Here is a 10,696-nt window from a genome sequence, read left to right as displayed (position 1 = left end):
TAGACCAGGCTGGCCTCGAACTCAGGAATCCACCTGCCTCTGCCTCCCAAGTGCTGGGATTAAAGGCTTGCGCAACCACCACCCAGCTAAAAGTGAACTCTTAAGTCATTGCTAACCTTCCTAAAGGGCTCGTCACTACTCCCACACCAAACTGTGGTTTAGTCTTCACTAGAATCCTATGATTTACAATCTTCTCAACCCATTTTAGCATATGAGAAAAATAAAGGGAGGTGCTGGGCATGGTGGCATGTTATTAATCCCAGCTTGGAAGAGGGAGCCAGGGGGATCAAGGCTAGCTAGCTGAGCTTGTCTTTATATTTTTCAATTAGGGAGCTGTCCCTTTTCTTATCCCAAGACACACTCCTGTGTTCTCCAGCACACAAGGCCCTCTTCAAGATTAACCACAACTTTTCTGGGCATTGCTTCATACTGAGACTAGCAACGGTTATTTAAAAAAAAAAAAAAAATGTACTTCAAATTTCCTGCTAGTCATTCAACTGACAATGAGGCCACTGAGACCAACTGGTGGGGAGAGGGAAGATTAATACCAGGAAAACCACCACCACCCCCACAAGACAGATCTCGCCCCTGAGCCTACGGACAAGTTGATGAAAACTGACCGCCATCACATCCTTTACCATCTCCTTAACCAGAAGAGAAGGAATGTTCCCCAACAAAAGGCTGAGTCACCCACTGAAAGCACCCACAGACCAAGCCTCCACTCGCAGGACGAGATGCTACAGCCTGTCTACAGCCTGTCTCGCTGTAATTATTCCCAAAAGTCCCTTAGGCCAAAGTGGTACCCGCTTAGGACTCTAGCAAGAATGCCACAGGATCAGAAGCACAGAGACACTTCCATTTAGTCCAAAGTAAGGCCAGGGGTACAACGGATATGACAGACTCTTATCCTCCCTACGCCCGTGGGAACCCATCCTTCCTCAGCCTAAGGCTGCATGGAGGCCTCACTAGTTTCCTCCTGAAATCCGCAGGAGCACTGGAGGAACAGTAGCACCTTGGGTCTTCTGTCACTGAATTATCCACAGTACTCACAGGCAGTTTTTGCTTTTAATCTTCTATCCTTTAATCGCCTGTGGTATCTGTGGGAGATGCTAACTTACATCAGCTTTTTTTCTTGTTTTTTTAAAATGTTTTACTTTTTTTTTATTTTATTATATAGACACATCACAAGAGGGAGTCAGATCTCATTATGGATGGTTGTGAGCCACCATGTGGTTGGTTGCTGGGATTTGAACTCAGGACCTTTGGGAGAGCAGTCAGTGCTCTTACCCACTGAGCCATATCACCAGTCCGGTTTTTGTCTTTTGTTTTGTTTTTCGAGACAGGGTTTCTCTGTGTAGCCCTGGCTACCCTGGAACTCACTCTGTAGACCAGGCTGGCCTCCAACTCAGAAATCCTCCTGTCTCTGCCTCTCAAGTGCTGGGGTTAAAGGCTTGCACAACCACCGCCGGCTCACATCAGCTTTTAAAACAGTCTAGCTGTGTAGTCCCAGCTGGCCCATACTCTATGGCCTCCCTTCTCAGCTCCCTGAGTGCTGGGAAAAATTACAGGTATGCAACACCATGTGCGATCTTACATGTGATTTTCTAAAACGTAGTGCTACAATATTTAAGGCTGAAATGGGTCTTATCATTTTCCAGTTCAACATATAATCATCTTACCCAAAGAACAGAGGCAGTTAACTCTGTCCTGAGCTAGGCGTCAGGAAAACTACCACGGGCCTATACAGCGCTGCATGGCACAGAGCTAAAGAAAATGGCTTCCTTAACCAGCACTTTCCTTTTTCTAGCCTCTCCTACATAGGCCATGCATCTCAAAGCATTTTCGTTTCCTTGCATCAGGATTTCATGTTCACAGTCTCCCTTCATCTGAAAAGGATGTGTACAAGAAGCTAGGGAGGGCAACCAAGACACACAAGATCACTTCAAGCAGGCAAGAGCAACTGTTAGCATTCTGTATAAACTCTACCCCCAGATAACCTGGCAGCAGCCAGGTATGCTCCTCCCCATGGTTACCTGGCAACGGCCAGGTAGGCCTGGCCCTATAAAAGGGGCTGCTTGCCCCCTCCTCTCACTCCTGCTTCTCCATCTTGCCTCTTGCCCCCCCTTTCTCCACGTGGTCATGGCCGGCCCCTACTTCTCTGCTCTCTCCTCTCTCTGCCTTACTCTGCGTCTACTACCCTCTTAACTCCCCTCCCTAAATAAATTCTATACCATACCGGCGTGTGTCTGGTCCCTCAGGGGGAAGGGATGCCTCGGCATGGGCCTCCCGAGACACCCCTTCCCCTACACCTCCCCAGAACATATTCTTATAGCTCTTTCTCTTTTTATGATCACAACAGTAACCCTTTTACACAGCTGCTGCCATGTCTAAGTTAGGATGTGCCGTAATCGCCAAGAGAAGCACCTCTTCACTACAGAGATTCTCTGGGTTGTAGGGAGGATTTGCTTATTAGCATTCCAAAATCACAGAGAACTGTGAGCGGTGCGGGGCGCCCAGCGCGGATAGGCAAAGGCAAGCTTTATCTACGGGACGCTTCCACCCTTTGCTCAGCCTCTGTCCTTGGCCAGCAGCCCGCCAGTTCCTCGCACTTACTTGTTACTCCACCCAGAAATGGGGCAAGGACAGTGGATTAGAACTAAGTAGGCATGACCTTGGACAAGTCTTTCCAGTCACTTCTAAACTATGACAAGGGGACGGGTCAGAGAGAGGTAAAAGGGAGGGAAATTAAACCTGCCTGCTTTATATAGGGCTATAGAGAGCATCAACTGAAATCACCCACTCAATTTCCTGGACTCGTTTCTGTGGTTTGCTGCAGAGCTACAAAGCTCTCAGCAGCACGCGGTTTCCAGGTGTTTCGAAGGCCATTAGACATCCTCACCTAAAACCCCCCACTACCCAGGCCGAGCCCGTGACCTGCCGCTTCGCCATGATCGGCAGGCGCCTCAAGTAAACTCGGGTACAGACACTGATGTCACGGGGAACCCTCCACCAGGCGCCCTAGGCCCTCGTGGTACGCTAAAGGGTCTCGGCCGCCACAGGTGGGGCCGCTCGGACAGGAAGGGTAGATTTCGCCTAGGGGCGTCTGCGCCCTCTTTCTGGCACAACCTCTCACACTTAACGGGGTGACCTTGACAAGCGGGCTCCCCACCCCGCGTTCACCTCCCCAGATGAGAACTGCAGAGGCCGCCGGAGGTGCCCGCCTCTCGAGAGGGTGCGCGGAGGCTCGCTCATACGGCCCCCAGGCCGGTGCGGGCCCTGCACGCCACCCCGCGCTCGTCCGGCTCATACCTCGCAACGCCTGCCCGCCGCGCTTCGCCTCCTCGTGGCCCGCCGGGCTCAGGTCGGCGTCGTACCAGCCGCTGAAGCGGTTCTCCAGGTTCCAGGCGCTCTCGCCATGCCGGATCAGGACCAGTTTGTAGGCAGCCATGGCGACGGGCAGAAGATGCGGCAGGGACTGAAGATCGCTGAGATTCTCTTCGCAGCCCGCCCCCCCGGTCGCGCCTGCGCGCTTGCACTTGCCCGCCCTGCTCCCGCGCACTTTCTCCCCGAAATCTTTCCACTCGCTCGACAGACCTCCGCCCGCCCCGTCTGCGCATGCGCTTCAGGCAAGTTCTGCGGCCTCCTAAGGGAGGGGTGTAGTGCACCGCGGCGGCAATGCGCATGCGTCGTACGTAGCGGTACCCGCGTGCTACCCGGCAGTCACGGAGCGCACGTAAGCAGGGAGGGTGGAGGATCCCGACAGGGAGCTTGCGGCCCTGTGCGCCGGCCGGCCACTCTGTGCTTCCTCTTTAGAGATAGATGATCACTTATCCTTTGAACAGTTCTTCAGCCCTGCCCCATCCCTGCGCAGTTCCATGATACACCCTTTTTCTCTTTTAATGTGAACTTCGGACAGGTCATAAAACCTCTCAGCCTCACTTGTAAAAGGGGTATCTGACTGAAAATATAAACCTAAACGTGGGCTGTCGCTAGTTCCCTTCAATAGAACATTGTTCTTTTTATTTTTTTGAGACAGTCTTTGTAACCCTGACTGTCCTGGAACGAGCTCTGTAGACCGGGTTGGCCTAGAACTGAGAGATCTCCTGTCTGCCCCCGAAGTACTAGGTTAAAAGCGGGGTTCATCACGCCAGTCAGAGCATAGTTCTTTATATTCCTTTTCTTCTGGTAAAGACCCCGAGTGTTGATTCTGTATCTGAGAAAGTGTCGAAGCTCCTGTGTGGGTCTACATGCTTATGTCGTACGGAGAAGCAAACGTTAGACCCTTATAACATTACAGAAAGGAACGGCTGTCTCTCTTTACCCCAATTAATAGTATCCACTTGTCAGGACCAACTTCTCCTGCCCAGGCTGTAGTCTCTTAGTTTATTTCCCATAAGCCTCTTCATGAGCATTAAACATTAGCCAGACAGTGGCCTATTACTAAGTATGGGCTAGTGTCATGAATTCCTGTCCTTTTAGTGGAGAGCAAAATCCACATTTAAACAATTGACAAAGGAATTGAGCCACTTTCTGTACTTTTGACAGAGAGCCAAGAAAAGTTTTAACATGAGGTGGTCAAGTACTGAAAGACCCCCGTGGGGAGACCCCCACTCAGATCTCAGGAGGACATGCACCCAAGGAATCATGAGAGACCGTCTTGATTTAAACACATGAGGCAGTTTAATATTGGAGCAGGCTAAACAGACTTTATGAATATTAACTCCTTCGCTGTTTCCCATTTCTTTGTTGTTGTTGTTGTTTCTTTGTTTCTGAGGCAGGGTTTCTCTGTGCCACGCTGGCCATCATGAAACTTGCAGTATAGATCAGGTTAGCCTTGAATTCCTTCTCCTGAGTATTGGGATTAAAGGCATGCACCACCATGTCTAGCTTTTCTAGTTTTATAGTAACCTTTGAAGCAGGTACTTTTGCTCCACGTACAGTACAGGTGAGGAAGCAGGATAGACAGTCCCACTGAGGTTACAGGAACCGAGTTCCACCATGACCAGCTGGTTCAAAGGCCATGCTCTTTGACCTTAAAGTTGGGGTAGAATTTGACTCACAACTTTGGTTTTTTCTTTCGAGATAAGATTTCACTATGTAGCTCATAGCTGGCCTGGAACTCACTATGTATATCTGGAACTTACTTTATAGACCAGGCCAGCCTCACACTCAGTAGAGATCCTCCTGCCTTGGTCCAAGTGCTGGGGTTAAAGGTATAGGCTATTCTTCTACTTTGTGGCCCTCAATCAAACTGCAGAATCTCACAGCCTCATCTCTTAAAAGGAGCATAATAGACAGAGATGCAGTGGTCCCAGCCACTTAGGCAAGAGGATCAGGAGTTCAAGGGCAGCTCTGGCTGGCTACAAGACTTCCTGTCTCTTCTCCAAAAAATTATAGATGAGAAACAAGAACACAAAGGCAAACTGTTCAGGGGCCTCCCCTTTGCACTAACTAGCACCCATGACTTCCCTCCTGCCGCCGGGAGAAGGTGAAATTCAGTATTCAGTTTGGAGCAAATCTACACAGAGGAATTCTTAGTTCTTGGCGCTACACATCTAAGACCGCCCTTTAAGAGTGATTTGGGCACAGCCTCCAAACAGAGCCTACAGTCAGAAGTTTCCAGGGAGGTTTTCGCTCTCTTCCTGTTGGAGTATGTCAGGAGCCAGACCAATCTAAGGCTTTGTCAGCGGTCCCAATGAAAGGACAAAGGGGACTTCAGTTCTGTGTCCATAAGCAGGGGCAGTTGGACAGTGGTGGTGCACGCCTTTAATCCCAGCTCTTGGGAGGCAGAGGCAGGCAGATTTCTGAGTTTGAGGCCAGCCTGATCTACAGAGTGGGTTCCAGGACAGCCAGGGCTATACAGAAAAACCCTGTCTCAAAAAAATAAAAATAAAAATAAAAATAAAAAAACATATGCAGGAGCAGACTTGGCAAGGTCCAGTCTGGGGCTGGAGCCTGAGCCTCCCAGGAGTTAAGGGTTTGGTTCCTGGGAACCCTGCTTTCTCCCCAGAAGGACTATGGTCATCAGTCCAAAGACAACTGTGTCTGAGGTATCCTATATCCCCTGCCAACACTGCTTGACTTAGCTTTCTGCTGACCTTTTCCTACCCCCCAAAAATAATGAACATGTAAGACGATGAATTTTTTTTTTTTTATTTTTTTATTTTTTGGTTTTTTGAGACAGGGTTTCTCTGTATAGCCCTGGCTGTCCTGGAACTCACTCTGTAGACCAGGCTGGCCTCGAACTCAGAAATCCACCTGCCTCTGTCTCCCAAGTGCTGGGATTAAAGGCGTGTGCCACCACCGCCCAGCTGACAATGAACTTTTTAATAAACTTGCTTGGCATAAGTCATGAGTTTATGAGGACCTCTGGTCCCATCTGTCTGTCTTAATTTCTCATCCCCTGCCCTCCCACAGTCCATCTCATCCTTCAGGGCCCTGTCCTGCGGCTTCCAGTCAGCAGTCATCCTCACCTAATGCCAGGCTTCCATTCTAAAATCGGTTTTCACACTTGACCTTTAGTTCCTTTGTCTTGGCCCTAATCTATGTCCCCTCTGTGACTCCTACCAGATTCTCCTCCTGCCTCACAAAATTCAAGATTTCTGTCTTCTTACCTAATTAGGGTCCTCCATTCCACAACAAGTAGGAAGTATAAAAAGAAGGCGCCCTAGGAAGTCTGGTTTAGTTTGCTCAGGGACTTGCAATGTGTCACTCCCCTTCTTCCCTTTCCCTATCTAGGAACTAAGACAATAATCACACATGTGCACCTGCATATAGCTCTGCGGAGAAATAAATGAGGTGACCGGATGACCCATGTGATGGGCTCCTGTTGTCTCTGGCAATCAGTTCTAAGTGCAAGAAACACTAACAACATAGTACTCCTACTTATTAACAATGTGGCCAAAGAAAAGGAAAAAGTTAATGAGGACACCTGGGATCACTCTACCAAGTTTACCTTCCAGCAGGGTACCTAGCAAAGGATGCCTGCTTAGTGGGATGAGAGCTAAGCAAACAACTAGAAGACATTCTCTCTCTCTCTCTCTTTCTCTCTTTCTCTCTCTCTCTCTCTTTCTCTCTCTCTCTTTCTCTTTTTCTCTTTCCCTCTCTCCTTCTCCCTCTCTCTCTCTGAGAGAGGGAGAGAGAGAGAGAGAGAGAGAGAGAGAAAGAGAGAGAGAGAGAGTGTATGTGTAGCCTGTGCTGGATTGAAATTCCCACTCTTCCTGCTTTAGCCTCCTGAGTTCTAATATTACAGGAGTCCATACACATGGATTTCTCCAGTACAAGCAGCTAGGATTCTTTTGGCATCAGGCCAAAGGCACCTGTACCACCCATCTGGGGAAGGATTAGCAATCTTTTTCTTCTTCTTCTTCTCCTTCTTCTTCTCCTTCTCCTTCTCCTCCTCCTCTTACTCTTTCTCTTCCTTCTTCTTCTCCTTTAAACACTTATGTACCTTTATTTTTATTTGTATGAATATTTGGCTTGTGTGTACATGCACACACTGTGTGCATGTCTGGTACCCTCAGAGCCCAGAAAAGGACATTCAGTATCCTGGAACTGAGGTTATAGAAGATTATAACGTACCATGTGGGTACTGGCAATTGAACCAGAGTCTTCTTCAGGAGTAGCAAGTGCACTTAGTCCCTGAAGCCCAAATCAGGAAGATGTTTTAAACTCCAAAGCAAAGTAAGAATAGACCCATGTATCTTCCTTCAGTGCTTTGTTAAAAAAAAAAAAAAAAAAACTTATCTCTAATGAACACAAGGTACAAAAACATGTCGAGGCTGACTCTTCTGCCTTCCAAATCTGGGTGGGAGACAGAGAAACGTTTACAGATTTGAGAATGAAGCAGACAGGTGTCCACTGGTCACGGCATAGGTGTGATACGACCTTACTCATCCTGTCCATTCCTACAGGGTCCTCAAGATCCATCACACAGCTTCTTTCAGGGCACGGGGCCTGTCCTCCTGCACCAAAGACAACATCAGGGCCAAACAGGGTCCTGCTACTGTTTGGATGGAAAGTGTCCTCCCGAAAGGACCCTGTACTGAAGGGTCCCCATACGACAGCATTGGAAGAAGGGATTTGGAGAGGTCTTTGGATATTGTTGGAGAGGTCTTTGGATATTGACAACTCTACCTCTCTCAGTGTCATCCATAGATGGATTTAAAATTTAAATAGAAAAGAAAGGAACTAAAGAGAAAGGGGAGCAAAGTAAACAGACTGTTGGAAAGTAGATCTATGGAAGGTGGAGCTCATTTGGGATAAGCGAATCACTCGAGCGTGCCCTGGAAAGTTACTCTGTCCCAAGGCCTTTTCTTCACACTTCGTCTGCTCCCTGACCACCGTAAGGCAAGCTCTTGCTGCCATGATGTGCTGTGTGAGCTGTGGGCTGACTGATGCTGAACCAAACCACCCCCCCACCCATCTCCAGACTCCCACCCCTGTTTAAGTCATTCTCGGGCAGGTCTGACTTGCCAGTTCCCCTGTGGGGATGACCGTGAAGTGTCCATGTGTATGCTCTTTGCCCTTATCACAGATCTAGGAATGCTGTCTAAGGAATGAAGTCCTGGTTGGACTCCAGCCAGACTTGAAATTTTCAATTCTAAGAATCCAAAGCTCCTCTTTCTACAGCAGTGTCTGCTTCCTTAGGCTCAGGGGGACTTTCTGGTGGGTCCAGCAGTGAGCCTGTGGGCTGGATAAATTCAGAGAAGGGAAGTAGTAGGCACAGTCCTCTTAGGCTTCACTGTCCCTGTGGCACAGCGAAGCCTCCCTTAGCCGACCTTCTCTTCTCCCCCCACAGAACATTGCCTTATCAAGTACTGAACATTCACCGAGGGCCTGATTTAGAAGGAGTGGGGTGAAGCAAGATATGTGAGGTGTGGAAGGAGTGGCTGCCATTCAGCCCCCAAGGACTCCCTGTGAAGACACCACATGTCTTTGCCTGTAGAACCATTTCCCACATTCATCGCCAAATGTTCAGCTCAGCGCTGGCTGGGAGAAAACGTCTGCCATAGAGTGGGAGGGAGGAAGGGAATGAGCCAGGCTGGTGCTTACTGCCTCTGAGCTTCCAGATGAAGGGGCTGCGCTTCCCTGCAAAAGGAAGCTTGACGTCCTGCCCTCAAAATGTGTCATTGTTGAACATGACCAACGCTGAGCTGGCACTACAAGAAGAGGAAGAAGAGCTTCCTGGGGGCTTCCTCTTGGCTTCAGTCAGACATGGTGGTGCATGTCTTTAATCCTAGCATTTAGGAGGCAAAACCACACAGGTCTGTCATCTGTGATTTAAGGCCAGGCTGATAGACATATTGAGTTCCATGCCAGCCAAGACTACATAGAGAAACCTTGTCTCAAAAAACATATAGATAAACTAGGCAGTGGTGGCACACGCCTTTAATCCCAGCACTTGGGAGGCAGAGGCAAGCAGATTTCTGAGTTCAAGGCCAGCCTGGTCTACAGAGAGAGTTCCCAGACAGCCAGGGCTATACAGAAAAACCCTGTCTCAAAAACAAAAACAAAAACAAACAAAAAACAAAAAAACACACATGCAGAACAAAACACCATCACCAAAAGCCCTGGCTTCAACTTGCAATGCTTGTCCAGCTTTGGGACAAGCCCTCAACTGCATTTGGATTTATCACTACCAGATCTTCTGCTACTGGGCCATGTGTGAACCCTCAATGATAGCAATCCTCAAAGCATGGTAGTACAGAACTCTTCTGACCCATCTACTCTCAATCACACAAAACTGCTATGTGCGAGCCAGCCTGTACTGATTATATTTGGATTACATTTGATAGGCCTGGCTATCTCTACTGCTGATTCCTGTTTGCTATCCCAACTCTACCTAAACTGGACTGCTGCCATATCTATCTGTGAGGTGTTTGCGAATGGATCGAGCTGCCACTGCTGACCTGTGAACTGGACTGCCAATTTCCAGACAACACAAATGGGAGTTGCTCCAAAGAACCTTTCTAAACAGACAGGTCCACTCTCCCCTCCCTCTGCTACTCCTCCCCTATTTCCCCCCTCCCATATCCTTTCTTTCTTTGTTGGGTGGTGGGCTACAAGGGAGATTAAAGTATTAAATAGGGTTTTTTGCTTGTTTTTTGTTGTTTTTTAAAAGATTAGTTTATTTATTATGTATACATCGTTCTTCCTGTGGGCTAGAAAAGGTTAACAGATCTCATTATAGATGGTTTTAAACTACCATGTGATTGCTGGGAATTGAATTTAGGACCTCTGGAAGAGTAGGCAGTGCTCTTAATCTCTGAATCATCTCTCTAGCCCTCTAAAAACATGTTTTGAAAAAAATTAAAGATACAGTGCAAAGGCCCCCGTGTGTGTGTGTGTGTGTGTGTGTGTGTGTGTGTGTGTTTATGGGTGTGTTTTTGTTTGTGTTTCCTCATATTAAAAGTATTTTTTTCACCAGTTGATCCAGTTCTGAGTTCGAGGCCAGCCTGGTCTATAGAGTGAGTTCCAGGACAGCCAGGGCTACACAGAAAAACCCTGTCTCCAAAAAAAAAAAAAAAAACAACAAAAAAGAAACACAGATGTTTTGAGGGGTGAAAATGTCTTCAAATGGAACTGGGATCATTGCAGCAATGTCTGTGAAAATACCCAAACCGTGAAAGCCAGCTGTGATTGCACAAACCTTTAATCCCAGCATCTGGGAATCAGAGGCTAAGAAGATGAGTGT

The 10,696-nt window shown here is 48.1% G+C and overlaps 1 protein-coding gene across 1 annotated transcript in view; it reads right to left on the bottom strand.

Annotated features, from left to right (window-relative positions):
* The window catches only part of Pgam1 (phosphoglycerate mutase 1), a 9,155-nt gene extending 5,567 nt beyond the window's left edge, over window positions 1–3,588 (bottom strand). The window contains exon 1 of the mRNA XM_031385004.1: window positions 3,310–3,588. Within this exon, the coding sequence (XP_031240864.1) occupies window positions 3,310–3,448 (139 nt within the window). The 5' untranslated portion in view covers window positions 3,449–3,588. The remainder of the gene's footprint in view (window positions 1–3,309) is intronic.
* Between the last annotated feature and the right edge of the window lie 7,108 nt (window positions 3,589–10,696).

Source organism: Mastomys coucha, unplaced genomic scaffold (assembly GCF_008632895.1).
Source record: "Mastomys coucha isolate ucsf_1 unplaced genomic scaffold, UCSF_Mcou_1 pScaffold21, whole genome shotgun sequence".
Lineage (NCBI taxonomy): Eukaryota > Metazoa > Chordata > Mammalia > Rodentia > Muridae > Mastomys > Mastomys coucha.
The sequence above is the reverse complement of the archived record's forward strand: the minus strand, read 5'-3'. Positions and strand labels throughout refer to the sequence as shown.